At 47.0% G+C, this 21532-nt stretch overlaps 9 protein-coding genes across 9 annotated transcripts; 4 read left to right on the forward strand and 5 right to left on the reverse strand.

Moving 5' to 3' along the window:
* Window positions 1–1249: 1249 nt before the first annotated feature.
* FOXG_08955 (uncharacterized protein) lies at window positions 1250–2183 on the forward strand (the record flags this gene model as incomplete). Its single annotated transcript, XM_018387981.1, has 2 exons — window positions 1250–1764; window positions 1832–2183. The coding sequence occupies 2 exons, from the start codon at window positions 1250–1252 to the stop codon at window positions 2181–2183; spliced, it is 867 nt and encodes a 288-aa protein (XP_018245951.1).
* A 4-nt stretch (window positions 2184–2187) lies between these two features.
* Window positions 2188–6277, forward strand: FOXG_08956 (uncharacterized protein; the record flags this gene model as incomplete). The annotated part of the gene is made up of 6 exons (XM_018387982.1): window positions 2188–2446; window positions 2506–2657; window positions 2734–2799; window positions 2856–4431; window positions 5419–5668; window positions 5716–6277. The coding sequence occupies 6 exons, from the start codon at window positions 2188–2190 to the stop codon at window positions 6275–6277; spliced, it is 2865 nt and encodes a 954-aa protein (XP_018245952.1).
* A 518-nt stretch (window positions 6278–6795) lies between these two features.
* Window positions 6796–7782, reverse strand: FOXG_08957 (uncharacterized protein; the record flags this gene model as incomplete). The annotated part of the gene is made up of 1 exon (XM_018387983.1): window positions 6796–7782. One exon carries the CDS (start codon window positions 7780–7782, stop codon window positions 6796–6798), a length of 987 nt encoding a protein of 328 aa, XP_018245953.1.
* A 1782-nt stretch (window positions 7783–9564) lies between these two features.
* FOXG_08958 (uncharacterized protein) lies at window positions 9565–10360 on the reverse strand (the record flags this gene model as incomplete). The annotated part of the gene is made up of 3 exons (XM_018387984.1): window positions 9565–9816; window positions 9866–10073; window positions 10137–10360. 3 exons carry the CDS (start codon window positions 10358–10360, stop codon window positions 9565–9567), a joined length of 684 nt encoding a protein of 227 aa, XP_018245954.1.
* A 789-nt stretch (window positions 10361–11149) lies between these two features.
* FOXG_08959 (uncharacterized protein) lies at window positions 11150–12495 on the forward strand (the record flags this gene model as incomplete). Its single annotated transcript, XM_018387985.1, has 1 exon — window positions 11150–12495. The coding sequence occupies exon 1, from the start codon at window positions 11455–11457 to the stop codon at window positions 12493–12495; it is 1041 nt and encodes a 346-aa protein (XP_018245955.1). The 5' UTR covers window positions 11150–11454.
* A 1170-nt stretch (window positions 12496–13665) lies between these two features.
* Window positions 13666–15424, reverse strand: FOXG_19950 (uncharacterized protein; the record flags this gene model as incomplete). Its single annotated transcript, XM_018400212.1, has 4 exons — window positions 13666–13893; window positions 13942–14430; window positions 14481–14982; window positions 15105–15424. 4 exons carry the CDS (start codon window positions 15422–15424, stop codon window positions 13666–13668), a joined length of 1539 nt encoding a protein of 512 aa, XP_018245956.1.
* Window positions 15425–16759: 1335 nt separating this feature from the next.
* Window positions 16760–17362, reverse strand: FOXG_08960 (uncharacterized protein; the record flags this gene model as incomplete). The annotated part of the gene is made up of 1 exon (XM_018387986.1): window positions 16760–17362. The coding sequence occupies one exon, from the start codon at window positions 17360–17362 to the stop codon at window positions 16760–16762; it is 603 nt and encodes a 200-aa protein (XP_018245957.1).
* Window positions 17363–18462: 1100 nt separating this feature from the next.
* FOXG_08961 (uncharacterized protein) lies at window positions 18463–18951 on the reverse strand (the record flags this gene model as incomplete). The annotated part of the gene is made up of 2 exons (XM_018387987.1): window positions 18463–18731; window positions 18753–18951. 2 exons carry the CDS (start codon window positions 18949–18951, stop codon window positions 18463–18465), a joined length of 468 nt encoding a protein of 155 aa, XP_018245958.1.
* A 764-nt stretch (window positions 18952–19715) lies between these two features.
* Window positions 19716–21280, forward strand: FOXG_08962 (uncharacterized protein; the record flags this gene model as incomplete). The annotated part of the gene is made up of 2 exons (XM_018387988.1): window positions 19716–21195; window positions 21237–21280. 2 exons carry the CDS (start codon window positions 19716–19718, stop codon window positions 21278–21280), a joined length of 1524 nt encoding a protein of 507 aa, XP_018245959.1.
* Between the last annotated feature and the right edge of the window lie 252 nt (window positions 21281–21532).

The following is a 21532-nucleotide window of genomic DNA, read 5'->3' on the forward strand; positions in this document are numbered from 1 at the left end:
GACGACGATGTAAGGTACGGTAATGGACTTTATAGATAGTTGCAGCGCGTCGGATACTTAATTTGGGGTCATTTTGAAGGGCCTGAAGGGCAAGAAGAATTCTAGCTTCATCTGAGGGTTGTGACATATTTGGTGGTTGAGAAGTATCTGATCAAATGGACATGTTGTAAATTGAGGGATCTTTGTGACACTCGCTTATCTGTGACACTCGCTTATCATACACGTTATCAGATCAGAACTGGTAAACTCTGCAAAAGGTTAATTCAATAGTTAACCAACCTATTAATAGTTACCCTTCTTGAATTTTATTATTGTATTAGTTACAGATTAATCATTGTTGATATCATTACAGCATCTATCATAGTCAGCCTCACCAGTACAACCCTATTGCAATTTATTAAGCCAATATACTAATGCTTCTGGTATAAGGCCAACCGTACAAGAACGCGATGCCGCTTAGTAGTAGATCTTTTACTAGGACGGCGCAAAGACCTTTCCTGCTTCTTCAAACCGAATTTCATCTTGAGTGAGAGGCTCGAGAACGGTGAATTCGCAACCAGGGATGAGTGAGCGCGAGGGAAAGCGACATCCTATCTTATGGTCTTATTTGTGGTGCTCACCTTGGGTGGAGGATGAAGCACCTAGCTAGACGTGCGCATGGGTATACCTGGTATATATTTGAGCACTTAAAACTCTCCATTGCTGTCTTCGATTACCAAAGCTGATCCGTAAAGTGATAGTCTAAGAAGGTATGTACATTGGTAGAAGATGTTCTGCTGTGATGAGTTTCCGCAACACCATTGCAAAGCCTCTTTATCGGCGAACTGACCGTCAGGGGCAGTTTGTCATAGTGCAAAGGACCGAGGCAGAATCGCCAGTCTATCAGCCACAGTGGTGATGGCAGAGACTATGCAGGGTTGTACAAGTGGCCATTTGTAAACTAGGATTCGCTTCACTATCACCTTCTTCTTGCAGTGAGCCCCCACAGGACACTAATTGCCCCCAAGGCTCCTTTAAGGTGGCTCGGCCTAATAAGTCGCGAGGCCTCTCCGAATCGGCTTCTCGCCTGATTACTTTTATGTACGTCTATCCCGCACCATCGTACCGATCCTTTATGGTAATCATCATTGCCAAGGATCTGTAAAGTATATCAATACTTCCTGCTAGCCTTCCTGGCAGCCGAACCACTGGTAGGGAGATACATGTATCATTCAATCACGAACGTCATTCCGACTGAGGATTATTCGAAATGGCCTACTTCCAGAATTTCCTAACTACGCTACTGCTTTTTCAGTGCTATCAGTCTTTTCCAGGGGCCCTCGCCGGATTCGAGGAGACTCTTGTCGCATTTGAACCTTCAATTGGTGCAACAGAGATTCAGGATGCCGTCATTTTGCGCGACGATTCCGATCCCTTTGGCATCGCCATTGCCGTTGGCAGCCTAGCAGATGACTTTGAGCAGATCACTGGGACACGACCGTCAGTGAGGGCCTGGGCAGGCGATAACAGCACGACTAGTGAGGTAAAAGTTGCGTCAGAATCAGCTATCATTGCCGCGACGGTTGATTCCCCGCTGATGCGACAGTTGGAGAGTTCAAGGAAACTGAACTTGAGCAGCATCCGGGGCAAATGGGAAACGTTTGAAACGACTCTTGTGGCGCAACCATTGCCAGGCGTCCAAAACGCCCTGGTAATTGCAGGAAGCGACATGCGAGCTGTGATCTTCGGCATCTTCACCTTGTCTGAACAGAGTGGCCAATCACCGTAAGCATCTGGAACTAACTGGACTGATAGCGCCCCTTTGGCTATAACTTACTAATTTACGCGATAGTCTATACTGGTGGAATGATGTGCCTGCAAAAAAGCATGATAAAATCTACGCCATCAACAAGACGCTCACGTTTGGCGAGCCCACCGTCAAATATAGAGGTATCTTTATTAATGACGAGGCGCCAGCCTTGACGAGTTGGTGGGCTCAACGATCACGCCGAGAAGACTACACCTTTGATTCCGAGTTTTACGAGCGCGTCTTTGACCTCCTGCTGCGCCTAAGAGCCAATCTCATTTGGCCGGCTATGTGGGGAAGTTTTGTTCCAGCTCCTGGCCGCATCTTCTTTACAGACGATCCTGGAAACATGGCTTTGGCAAACGATTATGGTATCGTCGTCTCAACAAGCCCATGAACCCATGCAAAGAGCATCGAATGAATGGAAGCAAAGTAAGAATGGGGCTTGGGACTGGGTCGCTAATAAGGGCAATGTCGTCGAATTTATGCGCGAAGGTGTTCGAAGAGCAGGCGGGAACGACACATACTTCACCCTCGGCATGCGTGGAGAGAACGATGGGCCTATCCAGGCCGATGATCCCATAGCTGTTTTGAGAGAAGTCTTTGCTGTCCAACGAAATATTCTCGCCAGCTTCTACGGAAACGAAACGGCTGCTCGACGTATGCCGTCCTTCCAAATTTCCTTGGGTAAAGTCCGTACTGACATCGGTGCCTCGCAGAAATCTGGACTATCTACAAGGAGGTTGCAACTTATTACGCAGCTGGTCTTGAGCCACCTGAAGACGTCACACTGATGTTCACGGACGATAACTGGGGTAATGTTCAGAAGCTTCCAAACGCCAAGGAACTTGACAGATCGGGTGGTATCGGAGTACGTTTCCCCCCTGTTCAAGTCTGTTCGGTCGCCTCATTAACATGTTTCATCTGACTTTTATATTCTATCCTAGATGTACTACCATTTCGAATATGTTGGCCGTCCAAAGAGCTGGAAGTGGCAGAACTGCAACAATCTAGTGAGTATAAGCGCTGACCCCCAATTTTATATCCGGTTAACTGAAGAGGACTACAGCCTAAGATATACAAAGAACTCTTCCAAGCTGCGCAGGCAGGGGCGAATCGCATCTGGGTCTTCAATGTTGGCGACATAAAGCCAGTCGAACTCCCGCTGAATATGGCCATGGATCTTGCGTGGAACGCCACCCGCTTTGATCTGGATTCATTGCCCGATTATCTCCAGTCTCTAGCTGCCCGCGACTTTGATCTCGAGCATTCCGAAGTTATTGCTTCTGGCTGGCTGGCATATAGTCACCTGGTCGGCATGCGGAAATTCGAGATGCTTGAGCCAACTACGTATTCGATAACCAATTATGAGGAAGCTGACCGCATTCTTGGAGCGTGGAAAGCTCTAGCTGACAGAGTCAGAGCGATTGAGGCCAGCTTGCCACAAACACATCGCGATGCATTCTTCCATTCGTCAACATATGCCGCCGTCGCTGGCTACAATTATCACGCTATTCTCATCGGGCAGGGCAAAAACCGTCAATATAGCTTTGAGCGGCGGAATTCTGCTAATGCAATTGCGTATGATCTCATCGAGCGCTTCGAGTATGACCATGACCTCACTATTGAATATGACGCCATTGCCGGCGGCAAATGGAGAGGCATCATGTCCACTCCAAAGTTCGATATGAGCACCGCCGACTGGCGGCCATCTTCCAGAGATGTCATGGCAAACCTGTCCTTTGTACAACTTCGTCAAGATTTTGACTACGCTTTCGGTAATTTAGGCATCTACGTCGAGCAGTCGCGAGCTCCGTATCTTCAAGGCCGTATCTGCGCTTCTATCAACCCTTCAAAACCTACCAAGGATGGTTTGTCGCCCATGATGCGGCCTATGGAACCTCATGGCCCTGCTTTCCGATGGATAGATTTGTTCCACCGTGGCGACCACCGGAGACCCATAAGATGGTCCATCAGCGTGCCAGAACCTTGGATCAATGTTTCCCAGGTATCAGGGGAGGTCTCAGGCTCGAAGCCCGAAGAACGAGTTCATATCAGTATAAATTGGGAATTGGTCCCGGCTACGTATAATCAAACGGTCCAGCTACGAGTGTTTTATGGGCCTCCTGCCCACTTCGACGACGTCCACTTGCCTGTCATCAACATACGGGCTCCGAAGGATTTTGCAGGTTTTCCTGAAGTGGATGGCATCATCTCAATCGAGGCGCCCCATTATCAACGGTCGTCCCTAACGCAGGATACTGGTCGAAACATTGGATTCAAGGTTATGCCAAGACTGGCCAGCCGCTCCGAATCTGGATCCGTTGCTCTAAGACCCTACCAAGCCGCTATAGAATCCGAAAGCGAGTCAAAAGCTTCTTGGTTGGAGTATGACATCTTTATTCTGGGAAATGCCACGCGGCCTGCCATCAATGCCACCATATACATCAATGGCGCACTCGACACCCGTGCCGATAAGCCCATGCTATGCTCTCTCAGTCTTCAAAACGAGAGCAAACCCGCAAATGACTTCTTCAAGATCCTTGGGACGCCAGAAAAAGCTGGTGATACTCCACCTGAGTGGAATGCCGAGGTTGCGAATGGTGTCTGGACGCGGACGCTACAGCTAGGCAGCCTCAGCCCAGGTAAACACATTTTGCGATGGCAAGTTAACTCTCCAGAGGTGTATCTGGAGAAAATCGTCTTAGCTACTCAGGGTAGGCTACCAGAGACAAGCTTGGGCCCGCCTGAAACTTCAAGGCTTTAATTGAAAAATCCAGGTTGACGCTTTTATCAATGTGTCTAGCAATTTTATGGATTTTCAATGTTGTCGTACAATACGTGATCAGTGAGGGGTTTGTCAAGCTGTACCGATTCATCTCTTCCCCCGTGAAACCGACAATTGCACCCCTGATCCAATCAACTCAAACAGCTCCCAAGGATTGCCCCTATCTAAGGTTCTTGTGTAAGACGATAATAGCTCAGAAAGTGGGGTGGTGCGCCAAAGCTGTATCCGACTCTCCGGCATACGTGCGAATGGCGATGACAAAGTTAGCTGAACCCTTGGCTTCACTAGCAGTTTGATAACAAGTCCGGATGGACCTTGCGCTTGAAAGTTTGAAAAGTAGGGTAGCTGCCACTCGACCCCACTCAAGATACTCCACATGCCACTCACCCGAGATCCGGCATCCGGCCAGATGCAACCGGCTTACGCACTAGTTTTTCTTTTCCATGGATCAAGAAGCTAGCGAGACATGGCGGATTCGGGGAGAGGCTTCTGAAGATGAACGGTCTGTGGAGTTCCAGGTCCGGCATCCACGCGAGCCAATTATAGAACAAAGTTCATCAGAGGGCCACTAGAAGTCAGTGGGACACGGCGCTTATACGCGACTAGCGCAAAGTCTGGCTAGAATGCGACATTCTGGCGCAGCGTGCCCAATTGCACTGATAGCAATAGGTGGACATCAATTACATCATTACAGCTATCCAAGTATAGATATAATCTTCGTCCGAGTCGACTTCGTCATCTAAATATTAAACGAATGTCCTGCTATAGCTTGTTTCCCAGTTCGCAGCCTCACGTTGAGTCAAAATATCTTGCCCTGTTTGGCTGATCACCGGATGCTCTTCAGGGTTCGGGCTGGAGATAGCCCGCAGAGCCCTCACAAAGGGACACCGAGTTATTGCGACCTCCCGGAATCCCAAGAAGAACGAAGGTCACGTTCAAGAGATTGAGTCGAAGGGCGGTCGATGGATTGCCTTGGATGTGACAGCGCCCGATTTGTCGAGCGTGGTTGACAAAGCCAAGGCACTATATGGAACAATTGACATACTTGTCAACAATGCTGGATTTAGTCTCAATGGAGGATTCGAGGATCTAAGGTGGGGCATCTTCGAGCGGCTGATGACAATTATTAATGTATTCTCAGCGAGGACGACCTCCGGGCCCAGTTTGAGACCAACGTCTTTGGTGTTTTCAAGATGATGAAGGCCGTGTTACCTGGGATGCGCGAGCGGCAGTCCGGTATTGTGATCAACATTGGATCAACGGGCGGTCTGAGATCTTTACCTGGTGTCAGCCTATACGCATCGTCAAAACATGCCCTGGAAGGCCTCACTGAGGCCGTTTGGCACGAATACCGCGACTTCAACGTTAAAATTGTTCTGGTTGAACCCGGCCCTTTTCGGACCAATTTTTTGGGTGAAAATGCGGCCGTCATCCGTCCGATAAGCTCGTTTTACAAAGGCACGAGCACTGAAACCACATTGAATCACCTTAAAGATTCCCATGTAGACCAACCAGGAGACCCAATCAAGGCTGCCACAATAATTGTTGATTACGCGTTGGGCGAAGGATCAGCCAAAGGGTCTAATGAGTTCTTGAGACTGCCCTTAGGGTCTGGAGCTCTGAAAACAGTTCAAGGCAAGATCGAGTCGCTGGAAGAGAACTTGGCAGGGGTGAGGGAAATGGCCCAGAGTACAGACTTCTAAGTATAAGCAAGTACAATCATGAATCGATCACATTCATACTACAATAAAGAAGATCTATTATGCCTTTGAGAAAAGGTTTTGTTAGACTACGGGAAACTGAACGTGATCAATATGTCTCATCTACTAAATGAAAGTCTCATCGGGGAGATAAGCTGACAGTGGTGCAGATTCAAAGAACAAAGAGGGAGAGGTTAGGATTCTAGCAAGGGTGAGAGATCGAAAGCAACTGAATATTGAGGCAAAGAACCAAGCGTATCAATCTGGTATGCCCATGCTGGCTGGCATTGGCAGACACCACCAAGGGTAATTGAAGCAGATAAAATGATGCTGCAGCTCGGTTCAAATTTCTTCGTGATGCGGTCGTGACGCGCCGCTATATACATACGTCACTGAAGTCGAACCTAGTTCCAGCACCTTGTCTTCGAGGCACGTTGTTGGCTAATGAATGTTTCATATTCCAGAAGCTGGTATACAACTCTGTCAATTCTAACTAGCCTTGATGCATGCGTGCTTGACACTTACAATCCCAGCCATTGGCGAGACTTTTCCCACAACATTTGTGCTTGCTCAACATCGTAAGCATGAGTACCGTAGCCAGGTCCCCACAGTGGTAACGACGGATTCCACGGGCCAATGATTTGGCAATCCTCCAGGTATCGACCTCCTTCGCCCTCCAGAGCGGCAGCTGTGGCGGCCCAGACACTAGTGGCTGCACCTTGGTCTGGAAACTTGTTGATTGACTTGAGATATGGATCTGACATAATCCCATCTTTTTGATCATCAGAGAAGTGCCTCGTCAAATCGGTCAAGACGGAGCCAGGTTGGAGGCTCCATGCATGGATGCCTTGTTCACCATAGCGCCGCTCGATTTCATTAGCCATCCAGATATTGGCAGTCTTACTTTGTGCATATGCTGCCATGGCATCATAACATCCTTCAAAGTTAATGTTATCAAAATGAACTGCCCCAAAGCGATGCGCGACGGAGGCAACAATAACTACCCGTGAAGCCCTCTCAGATGTTGTGCCAGCCAGTAATGCTGGGCGAAGTAGACTGAACAGAAGGAAATGGGCAAGGTGATTTGTTCCGAATTGTATCTCGAATCCATCCTGAGTGCGGCCCTCCGGTGGTGTCATCACACCGGCGCTGCAGATCAGGACGTTGAGAGAACTACTGCGAGATAAGAACGTGGCAGCGCAGGCACGTACACTATCTAGCGATTCCAGGTCTAATTCCAACAGATGAACGCGGGGATCACCTATCAAATGCCCAAGGGCTTTCTTAGCTTTCGCCAAGTTTCGGGCGGTAAGGTAAAGTTGCGCTCCTGTAAGATACAGCGCTTTTGCTGTTTCGACACCGATGCCGGAGGAGCATCCTGTGATAAAGACGACTTGGCTGGAAAGTTTCCCCTCAAGTTTCTCATCTTGAATAATTTGGACAGCTCTAGGTCGGGCGTCGCCAGGGCCTTTGGGATTTTCATGGACTGATTTGTAAAAGTCGGTCATTTTCGCGTCGGTGTGAAAATTCAATCGGAAGGCAAAGAGAATACAACTTGGGTAGTGGGATACGGGTTAGAACAAATGAAAAACGAAACTTCTGGATGTAGCTATTTATACTAAAACTTCTATAAGTTATAGGAGTTGAGAAAACTTGTGCATCAGCCAGTTGCAGTCGGCCTGAATATTATGCCCCATGCAGGCCAGGTGACGGATTATTGGAGAAAGCTTAGTGCGTAAGCCAGCTGCAGTCGGCCTGGGCGGGATACTGGATAGGTGCAGATGCCAGGCTGTAATAGAGCAAACTTAGTGCGTAAGCCAGTTGCAGTCGGCCTTATTTTTATGCTGGATGCGGGGACAGGTGCCGGATTATAGGTGGAGAAAGCTTAGTGCATTAGCCGGTTGTCGCTTACTCAAGCTACTGTATGCTAACAATCCTTATCTAAACTCCCAGGACCAGCCCGCATCGGCAATTCCCAAACCCGCTCACAATGATTTAGGACGATTCGGAAGATCGCATGGTGGGCGAGGCGCAGCGTTGATTTGACTTTAGCCTCGTATTGATGGCCAGACTCTTTCATCCTCACAGCGGCGACAGGACGATAAGTTGCTGAACTTTTCTTGCATCATTGAAGCTTTATGTTGTCATAATCTTTAGCAGAGGAAAACAAAGTATATATGATCATTTTTCGAATTCAAGGAAGAGAAAAAGAAACATCTTGAAAAGGAGACGTCACCAATATCCATTAATTTCTCTTGGGATAGATGTAACTCCAAGTTCGTCAATGTCAGCCTCGGCAAGATTTACAGACAAATCTTGGATTACGTGGTCGATTCTTTCAGTTATCTCTGTGCCGAATATGGGAATTGTTCCCTTAGAGCGAGCCTAGGCCGTCGCCACTTGCGCCATACTGACAACCTTTCTCTTGGCAACCCATTCCACAATACTTATATTCTTTTCATCGGCCGAGTTGTCCTTGATGCAAAACAAAGCCTTAAAAAAAACATCCGACTTCTCACATACATCACTACGGTCTGTCTAAGGATAGGTTAGAAGCCCCGTAGCAAGGAGCAGCCACGGAAGCAAGCGAATATCCATAGCTTAACAGACTGGGATTATTTCTCGTTCCTCATGATGAACCGAAAAGATATTTCAAGTGTTGATCATTAGTTGCTTGGAAAGGTCGGTGGAAGGGTATGAAACCTACTCAGGCCCTGGCAGCAAGTTAGGCAGCATATAATGCCATGTTTAAGAGTATCACAAGTCTCCCAATCTAGTAATCTTTTTGAAGAAGTATAAACTATACTAACAGTAACCTTAGATTTGCTGCCATGCCCTTACCAGAAATCAGTTTATTAATATTACATTAATTATCCCGAGACTCTTAAGACTTTGAATACTTAATCATGGGTACTAAGAGATTACAATAGCGACCTGGGTATTAATTAATCTGAATCATTGACTCAGATGGCTAAAGCTTTGACCGCAGTTGTTACTCGGGTATTGGCAATTATACCTTGAGAAGTCATTCAAGGGAAACCACAATCAATTTTCTGCAGATCACCCGAAAGAAAGAGCATTATAACAGGATGACCCTCTGCAATATTTGCTAAGCTACTTAGTCTGCATCTCTGTTGCGAGGTAAGGGCGAAGCAACACTTATGAAATGAACACTTCAGGCTGCATAACGTAATTCTCTTGCCACAACTGTTTAATAACAAAAGCAACAGATATTCTATAGCACAAGTACTGTTGATCTGTTGGCTGCAAATGCCAGAGGTAGGTACTAATCAACCAGTCTCGTCAAATGACCTCATGTCATCAGTCCACAGAATCTCCTTGTCGAATCCATTCAGGGCCTGATGTAAAAGGGCAGCCGCAACAGACTCAACTCTGATCACAGTGACATCCTTCTGCATACGAGACTTTAAGGCTTGGACGTCCGTAGAATCATCAATGATAAACCCAGGTCTAGCTACACATGCTACAACCTCGTCGGGGTGCTGCTTTGTAAAGCCCATCACCTGATTCTCAACTTCGCCCTGTGTCTAAATTAGTTGCAGTCCAGTTGATGTTCAGACTAGAACCCACCCGCATGAGAAAGTATTCGGGCATAACTGGCGGAGTCTTGGTCTGATCCGTCTCCGCATCGGCGCCACTCATGTACAGGAAGCGGAATGGCTTATTCGTCGATGACTTGACCATGCTTTGAAGGCCGGCTAATGTATCATCAACGCAGATCTTGCGTGCTTGCGCAGGATCCAGCGACCGATAAACCATAGGCGTTATACCAACGGTCCTGTAAGAATGATTAAGCCGAGATCTTGGGCCGAGAGGCTTGACAAGGTGGAAGATGACTTACCAGATGCATGCATCTGCACCGCGGAATGCATCTCTTACGTGATCAGGATAGGTTCCATAGTCTTGCACGACAACCGACTCGAAACGCGTCGGGATAGTACCAGCTGGAGGGGAAACAAGCTTTCGCGAGACAGCAACGACACTGGTGACTTGAGGCAGCTTCAGGCTTTGGCGAATAATTTCGCTGCCGACGTAGCCGTTTGCGCCAGTGACAATCAGCTTCATTGTTGGATGATTTAGAATTGAGGATTAAAGAGGCAGCACTGTAGTGTGATGCTGTATTCAGTCTCTTGACTAGACCAACGCCGCATCAAGCGAGCTCAAGGCTACTATATATACATGTGGCTTTCCATCTCGATCATCTATATTGGGTCCGCAATATATGATACGGGCTGAAGCATGCTGTAGAGGGATTACAAAGCCGGAACCTTGCCCAGTATCGACTCACTGGTCTAATTTTTGTGACGGAACTGTTGCTTTAACAGGTTAGGCTATAAGAAAAGAGACGTGATTTACAAAGTCCACGAGGCGGAGGCCGAGATGTTGCTTCTTGTCCTCTGATCTGGTTTGATGAGAATTGGGCCGAGACCTTATTGTCGTTGTGTCAGTTAACATTTGATGTGTGGAGTTGGACTACTCGTTGGATATGCCACCTTGCCTTAAAGAGTTAGCGTTCCGTGAAAGCCGGAGAAAATATCACCGATCATCGTCATCTTGATTAGCAAGCCACCGGCTGGAGAGAGCCGATCAGTGGCTTAGGGCGAACATAGCGCTCGCAAAACCCTCGATCACCATGTTTCAAACACACCTCGGCATAAAAATCACATATTGATGGCTAGTGAATCATAGCCCAGCTGAACCCTGCACTATGGTATTCCATGGTCGCCCCTCAAGGGATTGTGCTCCCTGCAGAAGGAGGAAGATTCGCGTAAGGATCCTGGCTTCACTGAAAAGCCTGTTGCGTATACTCAGTTTGTGATGATACAATGCTGACGTGAGCTGCGCAGTGCGATCTAGTTCCTACCGGCTGTTCCCAATGCCGCAGAGCCAAGCTAACCTGTCACGGGTATCGCAGCTCGAACGAGTTGGTTTTCCGTGACGAGACTCGAAACACCATACAAAAGGTATTGGCCCGGCGAGCGGCCAGTTGGCTGCCCTCCGCACCCCAATTCAGTCCTGATACATCGTCTCGGAATGCATTCCTCTCCCTTTACATCGACACCTACTCATGTGGATTCTACACCTTGCAGTCCCTCCTGACGGATTCAGCTCCTAATGGACATCTACAAGTCTCTGTTGACGCTGTCAGTTTGGCCTTCATGGCATACCAACTAAATTGTCAAGACTTGTTACCTCTTGCAAACCAACGTTACTTAGCAGCCATACGAAGCCTTGGAATTGTCATGCGGTCCTCGCTGCAAGCAAATAATGCAGCCAACCAATCACTTACCGACGAAACCCTTCAATCCGTACTCCTCCTAGACCTTTACGAGAAGATGGCTTATCAGCCTCACCCAGAATCAGAGTTCCCAGGCTCTTGGTTAAGCCATGTCCAGGGTGCGCTTTCTATAGTCCGGTCTCGCCCAACAGCCGGGTTCTCAAATCCGACGACTCAACAACTCGCCACCCGGACCGTTATTGCCCTCACACTAAGCTGCGGTGCTGCAGGAATACCCATACCAGAAGCATTGATAGGGCTCTACAATGATCTAGACAGCTACGTACGGAGTACCAAGTGGACCTTTATCGGCCTCTTAATCAGTCTTATCAACCTTCGTGCCGACATGAAAAACGGCAAATTAGATTCGAGCGATATTGTGCAGCGTGCACGAGACTTATATGAGGAGCTCTCTCATGCCGAAGGAAAAATACCGCGCTCCTGGTGGCCACAGCGGAGAGATACAAGTGAAGGCGTTGTCTTTGGCCGATACTACGACGTGTATCCCGGCCACTACGCGACTCAGGTCTTCAACGCATACCGTATCATGCGTCTTGATATCTGCAGCATCATTCAGAAGTTTGACCCCAGCTCTGAAGTTGCTGAGACCATCACAGAAGTAGCTCAAGCCATCTGCGCCGCTGTGCCTCAATTCATTCTTCCACGTGCCAGGTCTCAGAATACACTTCCCTTTTCACCATTGCAGATATTGGAGTGCTCAGGTGTATTGACTCCATTGTATGCAGCTTCACAAAATTCTCAAGATCCTGTAATGCGCGCTTGGATACTGCGGACTTTGGTGTATATGGCCGATAATGGTATTAAGTTGGCCCAAAGCGTGGCCCAGGTTATTATGTTCTTACCAGATATGGACTACTGGGCTGTCTTCAGAATGGTTGGTAACTGTGCTATTACGGCATAAGGTTCGGGAGCGTCTATATAAAGGTTTAGCATGCCTACACAGGTGCTTGAGTATTACACTAAAGGACATCCAACACTTAACTGTTAGTTTCTTCTGTCGATTCGAGCGGCCTTTCCGGTGCTTGTATTTTAGCCTAGCCACTAACTAGGTCATGGTTGCTGGTTTAAAAGGCCTTAACAGCTACTATTTAATTGCAAATCTATACAATATATAACCTTACTAGTGTAGTAATTATACTTAAATTATACAAGAGTTAAATAAGTAAATTTGATATTATAATTAAATAATAATATATTAATATTAAATTTTAATAATTAAGATATAAGGGTATAAAACTTAATTTATAAAGTAAATAATAAGCCACTTAGTTTAGGTCCTTTTATTATATATAGATAACCTAATATACTTACTTACTTATTTTTATAACTTCTCTTTATATTTATCTAAATCTTTAATATTCTACTTCTATTTAAGTCCACCTTAAGCCCCTTGTGTCTAAGAGGTTAAGTTTCTGAAAAAAAAAAAAAAAAAAAAAAGACTTATATAAATAGCTCAGATATATAGTTATAAGATAGCTATCTATTATTCTAGATGAAGTACTTTACAAAGCCAAGCTTCCTATTAATTATTTTTCCTGCCTAGGATGGTAGTATCTATTTGCCAATTATGTCTAACTTTCTAGCCACTAAATTAACAAGGGTTCTTCTCTATGTAGTTCTATTAATATTCTCTCTGATAATATTATATAGATAAGAGTATTTGCCATAGATATAGAGTATATAGCTAACCCTAGGCCTATTATTAGCCCCTTAGTAATAGTTTTTGTATTAAGTTATTATACCGTTTTAGAAAGAGGAAAATGCGGCATAGATAACTTATTTATATTGACTATTGTAGCGAGGCTGAAGGCCCGTATATCTAACATTAGGAACTCTATTGAAGTTAAATTGCTAAGCGAAGTAATAGCCGTCCTCTCGAGGTGTACCTTTTTTACTGATTAGGAAGGTTATATTATTAAGTCTATCAGTAGACGGAAGCTAGACCGGGAAAGGAAAGGCTGAGAATCAGAAGAGTAATTCTGAGCCTCATGGTAACGTGTAAAAAACAGGAAATCTAAACTCGGTAAGTGCCTCTTTGTCTTATCCTCTATGATTTGGCCTTTCTATAAATTCATTCCATTTGGCCAGTTATGAAATTCATCGTCCCACTCTCCATCTTACCGAGGGTGTCCCATAATTCAAGGCCATCTATAAACTGCTTCGCTTGGCCATGTATTTCTTTTAAGCTCTCTAGCAATGCTAACAGCTTTGTCTTGGAATGCTGGCTCTGGCTAGGCTCAGCATGAGTGGCGAGATACAAGAAAGCCTTGCCTAGCAACATGGGAAGATATACATGTGTCTAGTCCGATCAACAAGAGGGACATATCCAGAGACTCTCTTACTATACCTTTAAGCAATTTGAGCCAGTCATGGACTCTGACAAGTCTGCCATACTGATGGCAGCTTTGTACGCTATCTTAGCATAATCATTGGCAACGGGCTGTTGGCTCTGAACAACTGAGTGAGCCACATTTATAGCGTTTTCCAGTTTCAATACTGAGCCATGGACTACCATGGACGTCATGAAATGAAGTTGCTCGTATTCCACGTCTGTCTGTCTCAGTGATAAAAGGGCAACCTGCCTGTCTATGGCTTCAGCGAGCAACTCATGCCGTACCCAGAAAGTCAAACTCTCCTGGTCAGAAGTTGGACACTTGGCAGTTATTTTTTTATGTAGGATGCATTGTCCGAACAGTGCCATTGCAATGACTAACTTGGCGAAAGGTGATGATGCTGGAACTGGCGTTCCCCCGATAAGCACATCGTTTATAAAACCCATATTCACTTCGCTGGAAATTTGGAAGTTCCATTCCGGACAAGGAAGATGAACGTGTATCTACGATATGTGATTAACTTATCATATACGCAACGCAATAGTTGACTCACTGTTTCATCGTGGATTGTCATGGGCGACTCGTCATATCCGCTCAGGAAGCGGTCCAAGCAGAAAGCCACCCAGAAAGTCCTCCTTCGTTCCTCCACAGATGCGAATGGTAATGGGGCCGATTGGGACGTTCCTGGGGTGCAAGAGGGAAAGTCGAGAGCTGGATCCTTCCAGTCGGTACAATGCAAACGCGATAGATGCACCAACCGGAAAGCTCGTCGTGTCGTTGCTGATTGAGAATATTTGGATGGGTCTAGAAGCTCATAGTGCGCTAGAAGAAGCCATGTTTGTGCTTGTTCTATACTGGTATCGGAGTTTAGCCACGGTAGTACTAGATCTCGAGCGTCGAGTCCTTCTGCTAACCGCCTCGCTTTGTTATAGAACTCCTCACTGCGAGAACGGAACTGAGATGACATGGACGCGGCGAGTGCCCTCATGGCCCACCGGAGGCATTTCTGGGGCAACGAAACGTCATCCAGCTTCGCCCATGCAAGGTAATGGCTTCTATGAACCATAGGTATAAGTGGATGTACCCTATCAAAATAGAGTTGGTCCCTGTAGCGTTATCGGAACACCGTCCCGTCAGCGTTGAGCTTCTTCTCGTTGTGATATTGATGGGGACTCACAGGTCAAGTTTCATCAGATGAGATAGTCCTGTCGAGTCCAGAATCTCATTTGTAGCCTTTCCATGTTGTAGAGAGACTATAGCGATTTCTTCAGGCTGTATGAGTGTCTGTTGTAGCTGTGACTGTATGCCGTTATCCTGCCACCCAGCTTGGTCAGCCGTCTCTGATGCACTTTCTAGTGTTTCATTCCAGTCCGCTTGGGGCATATCGAGATGCATTGTCCAATCGGTGGCATTTATCGGTGGCCCGGCTGTAGTGTCGGTGTTGATAACATCAATATGCTCGGTCTGTGACTTGCAGGATAGTTGTAGCTCCAGCATGGCTGAATCACGCAATATGATTAGATCATGCTCATTATACGCTATCAGAACTTGGGAGTTCTAGAAAGCCCACTTACCTATGCGTGCTTTCAGAGCGTCTAATTGACCCTTTTTAGGTCCTCGTTTAGATCGGTTTTCTTCAAAAACACATTCCACTCTAAACTCCAGACATAGTCCGCAAGGCTGTTCACCGTCACATTTCGTTTTGCGGCGTCGGCAATTTTCGCATGCAATGCCAACCTTCTGCCTGGAACTACTTGCCATAGCCACTTAAACATTAGACAGGGTATAAATAAGAAATTGTCATTATTATATCACAGTTGTCAACAGAGTACATACGCCGCTGGCGATTTAAATATCGAGCACATTAGTCCAAGGGCTATCAGGGCGCAAGGACCTCTTCCAAAGGGCGTACTCTATCAGATATCATCAGCCCAAGTATTGTGAGCCAATCCCTTTGTACTGAAAGTTCCTGCGTGGAGAGGTGCCATAGCCTGATTTGCCAAAGAACGACAAGCTCTGCGCTAGATGCTCTGCCTCAGCTAGCACGGTTCTAGGTGCTCAATCTACCTTTAAGGTTTGTTCTCGGACCGGCAGCAGCCCTTGTTTTCAGCTGAGATGTTACGAAGAAATGTATACATACGAGGGCAGTCAAGAAGCGGAAAGAATCCCGAGTTATCCGATGATCGACGGCGGGGAGGTCCGACGCTAAGACGGCTTAGAATTTATCCAGTAACCGGATTTAGAGCGTTTTAGTAAAGAATATCCCAGTTGAGATAAGCCGGAGTAAAGTTAATCATTCAAAGGTATTACTCAAGCGCCAAGCTGTTAGACCGGTGGGGATTGTGATAGCAGTTTGTCAGTACATCACCCAGCGCTGCAAACTCTTGCTCGGTTACAGTTTCCTCACCATTATGAAAAGGGGCCATTTAGAGTTGAGTGCGGTGAGTGCTAATGCTTAGCGTGGAATTCTTAGTGTAATAAAACGGCACTTGACATGCATGGAACTCCTCACAAATTGGGAAAATCGGAGGAGCCGATAAAAGGCTAGGATGGACACGACTACGCAAAACCAGCCTTAATCTGATTACCCCTTACCAGTCTTAGTCGCTTTGAAGCCGAGACCTCCGACACATTCTCCTTCAATTTACAGGTAAATAGTGAGTAAGTTGGTCTGATCTTGAATCCCACTGCTAAATAAGAGACTCGATAACAGACATGCATCCAGCTCCTCGACCTTGATACAAGCGAGACAACAAATTGTTCTAAATGGAAAAACCGGGCGAACCAATAAAAAGTCCTTCCTATACAGTTCTAAGTTACAATAGGAAGATATCACTTGAAACCAGCCTGAATCTGATATCCCTTGCCAGTCTGAGTGGCCTTCAGGTTGAGCTTCTTTGACGCATTCGCTGGCCTCGTAAATGAGGGTGATTTTGCCACCACTAGCTCCTTTTGTCTTTGAGGTGAGGTTGCGAAGAACACTTGACTATTGAAGGGCTGCTTAGAACAATCGTGATTGGTTGTACCATCGCTCCAGTTGTAGTACTCAAAAAAGCTGACTCGTCCATTTAGCATTTTGCCTGCGGAAGATGGAAGCATCCACTCGCCGATTACATCAGACTTTCCAGTGACTGTGTCGATAAGAGTTCCTCTCCAGGTTGTGCCGCCAGTATTCTTCACGCTAATGTTGTAGAAGTGAGAATAGTCGCCGAAAATGTCAAGAGCGCAGCTAACTCCGAGGCTGCCATCAGCGCCTGAATGACAGTTCTTATGCTTGGTAGTCGTTCCATTCTGAAATGAGGAAAAGGCTACATGAACGACCTGTCTACGTCGGCTGTCGGGACGCGGCTGAAGGCCGGTGTACCCAACATCAACCCCGTTAAAGCCGAACTGCTGGGCAAGGTAGTAACCACTCGTGCGAGGTGCCCCTTGCATTCTGATGGGGGAAAGTAACATCGCTCAGTCCAGCCGAAGGTTTCTTTGAGAATGCCCAGTAATTATAGACCGAGGCCAGACCCAGGGAGGGGAGGTTGAGAGCCAGGATCGTCGCTGTGAGCTTCATGATATTGATTTCAAGTTGTGCTAGTTGTAAAGAAATAGTAGAGATGTTGGAATACTTTCAGAGGCAATGTATCAGAATAATACCAGAGAAGACTGATATTTATCTTTGTTTAAAGAATTGGATCAAAGGAACTTGCCTACCACTTTTAACTTGGTATAAACTTGGGAATGTGAAATTGTGACCTAGTAACGGTGGGCTTATTTCGCGTCATACTGATTCTTAGGAAATAATATCTCACGTAGCACTGTATGTGGTTTAGGCTATTCTGACCAAATTTGCTGGAGGAAGCGTTCAGCTCTGTTGTCACATGGGATGTCCGGATACATCATCTTCAAACAGATGCCGGCAAAGGTTCAGCTCTGGTGTAGCAAATGCTAAGATATCCTGGTACTCTAGTAGTCAAAGAAGTGCCTGAGCACACACAATAGCAGCGGCTCTAACAGAGAGCGATTCTAATGCTAGTGGGGTATTATGACTATAGATACTGTGAATGCATCAGCATGGGACGAGTAGGCTTTGAGTTTGACCTTGACGTTGAATTTGTAGTTCAACGAGGATTTGAGCGACAAATTACTGAGCAGGAAGCGCGAGAACCTATGAGGATACATGGAAGAGGAGAAGGATACTTTCTACTTGGGAGGACAGCGAGGCTAAAATATAAAACCCTTTTCTGGGCTCACAATAGTATTATAGAGTATATGTACAAGTAAGAAGGAAAGAAAATAATCGAGAGAAGTATTTCCTCAAGAGAAGAAGTACAAGAGCACTAAACAATACATACTCAGCTAGTGAAGATAATAATAACACTACCAGAGCCGGTAGAAATACCTTGTGTGACAGTCTGTCCAGAGCGTACAAAGCTGGCACCACCGCCGCCTCCAGCACCTGGGTTTTGGGAGCCTTCAGACGCGATATACCGTGCAGCGACGCCAGAGCCACTGCCAAAGTAGCCGCCGCCACCTCCTCCACCACCTCAGGCGGTGGAGCCATTGGGCCCGCGGGGGCCGTTGGCACAATTGCGACCAGATCCGGCACTTCCATTTGCGAAATAGGTGGGGTTTGCTGTCACCGTTCCAACAGAACCAGGGGCAGATGTAGTGCCGGGCGAACCACCATTAACGGTAACCAACTTATTGTTCGGGATAACCGCATATACAACGGTGAGCGTCTGCCCCTTCAAGCCACCACCGTCACCCCTTGCTGTATCATATTGGGTTGTAAGTTGTCGAACGGTTGGAGAACCTGACGGTGATAGTAACGTACCACCGCCGCCAGCACCAGCGACAACCACCAAGTTACCTGACACATACAAAGCAGATCCGCCACCTCCACTGCCGGCACCATCGGATGCTTGGCCACCGTTACCAAATCTTTGCCCGCCATTGATGGTTCCACCAGTAGGCGACGAGGTTCCCATTCCGTCTGCTTGAATGTTGACAATCTGGCCCGGCACAGCAGCCATGCTTCCGGAGATTTTCTAGCCACGGCCACCACCATAAAATGAATTACCACCAGCACCACCATTGACAACAAATTGCATCGTTTTAGCGCAAGCAGGTACAGTGAAGCTGGCTGTAGCTGATACTGTATTACTCGCTGAGATTGTGCTGGTCACAGCACAGGCATAACTGGCAATAGTGGTGGTGCCTCCGCTATTAGCAGGGAGAGTAGTGAGGCCGGTTGTTGTGGTAGTTCTTGTGATCGTAGTTAGACGAGGGGTAACGAAGGTAACAATAGTGGTCGTTCCTCCGTTTGTAGCGGGTAACGTCGTACGACCAGTTTGGATGGCAGTAGAAGTCACTGTAGTCAGGCGAGTAACAAAAGGAACAAAGGCGACAATAGTGGTGGTTCCCCCACTTGTAGCTGGACTCGACATCGGAAGTAGCTTAATGTCAGACAAGTAATATTTCCACGTATATCATGCTTATTTACAATGAAACTTATATATCTCAGCAAGTAATTCAGGGTAAGTTCGGTCAATCTATGGCCCATAATAAGCGAGTAGTGACCTATCCATCTCCCTGGAGCCTGGATCTGGAGCCGGGTCCCTTAGACTGGGCTAAAAACCTGCCCAAAAGGGAATAGTCTTGTCGTCCCCAGATTCCAAGACCAGGTGGACCATCAAGTTACCAAATATGGAGTAACCCCAGATCCTTCACTTCTATAAAACAGCTTGATGAGTTGCCATTCTCTCGTGTATTGTAAACTGCTGTTACCGTCACCAAAATGTCACACAAACGCGACTCCACTTCCTCTCAAATCTACAGAACCGAGAGCTCATCTCCTGGTGTTCTCCAAGATGTATCGACTCCCCAATTACGAAAGAATCGATCTTTCATTTCAGTTCTCGGAATGTCTCTCGCCATCACTGCGGTACCTTATGGACTTGGTGGTCCGTTGATGTCCTCAGTCTACGGCGGTGGACAGCTCTCGATGTTCATTGGTGTCTTGGTTGTTGTTCTTCTTCAAGGTGCCGTTGCAGTATCCCTGGGAGAACTCGCCTCTCGATACCCAACTTCCTCGGGAGTGTACTACTGGTCGTACAGACTCACCGAGAATAAGAGATACCAACACGCAATGGCCTACTTTACCGGATGGGTATGGCTTATTGGGAACTGGACCATCGCACTCTCTGTCAACTTTGGGTTCGCATCTCTCATCGTTGCGACTGTTACTATGTATCGACCCGAGTGGACCGCCACAGCGAACGAGACTCTATATATATTCTTTGGGATATGCATATTCATTTTTATCCTCTGTGCAGCTGCAGATAAAGCGTTGCCTTTGGTCGACACTGCAGCAGCAATTTGGAGTGTTGTGACCACCGTCGCAATCCTGATCGCTCTCAGTTCTACTGCCAAAGAAGGTCGGCACTCGCCTTCATATGGACTCACGCACTACGACACCAGTATCTCTGGCTGGGGCGAGTTTTCGTTCTTCATTGGACTTTTGCCTCCTGCTTACGCTCTCTCCGCTATTGGTATGGTCATGTCGATGACTGAAGAGTGTTCAAAGCCAGAGGTTGAAGTGCCTCGAGCAATCAGCATGTGCATTCCAATTGGCGGCGTGTCAATGCTAGCATTCGTTCTTCCCATCTGCTTCACCTTGCCACCACTGGAGGATATCCTCGCAGCCCCTTATGGTCAAGCACTCCCCTTCATCATCGATACCGTCACTGGGTCAAAACCCCTCAGCTTGGCGCTGTTGATCATGGTACTGATGGTCACTCTGTTCTGTTCGATTAGTATCACGACAACAGCCTCTCGATGCACCTGGGCCTTGTCAAGAGATGGAATGCTACCATTCTCGCAAATTTGGTCTCGGACCCTCTTCAACCAACCTATCTACGCTCTAGCCCTAGTCACAGTCATCGAAGTCTGTCTCGGTTGTGTCAATCTCGGCAGCACCAGTGCCTTTACCGCCTTTGTCTCAGTCGGAGTTATTGCCCTCGCCTGTGCATATCTCATCCCAATCGCCATCAGTCTAGCCTTTGGAAGAACCGAAGTAGCCAAGGCAAAGTGGCACCTGGGGGCCATTGGTACAGTGGCCAATGCAGTCTCAGTCTTCTGGATCCTTTTCCAACTAGTCCTCTTCAGTATGCCGTCCGCATTGCCGGTCACAGTCGAGACCATGAACTATGCGTCAGTAGTCTTTGTGGGGTTCTTGGTCCTATGTGGAGTTTGGTATTTTGCCTGGGGAAAAAAGAGTAAGTGCATGACCCATTGCATGATCGAGCTAACAGATTAGCTCTTGCAGGACCCAAGGCTAAAGCGGAGCTCACTATGTACTAGAGGAGCAAAGAGGAGACACTATGTAATGATGACTCGATCCACAGTAATAGACTAGCTGTATTTGGGAACTCTTATGGCCATGTAGGAATGGCTATCTAATTGACCATAAAACCAATCCCCGCGCAGCAAGAAACCTTCTGTTGAGAGGAACATATGTATTGACTGTGACTAGAAAGGCTTCGGGCCGAGGTCCGGCTGATGTACGAGGTCAACCGTAGAAGCCGACTCCTCACCTACACCAAACGCAGTGAC

The sequence above is a fragment of the Fusarium oxysporum genome, chromosome 9 (assembly GCF_000149955.1).
Source record: "Fusarium oxysporum f. sp. lycopersici 4287 chromosome 9, whole genome shotgun sequence".
Lineage (NCBI taxonomy): Eukaryota > Fungi > Ascomycota > Sordariomycetes > Hypocreales > Nectriaceae > Fusarium > Fusarium oxysporum.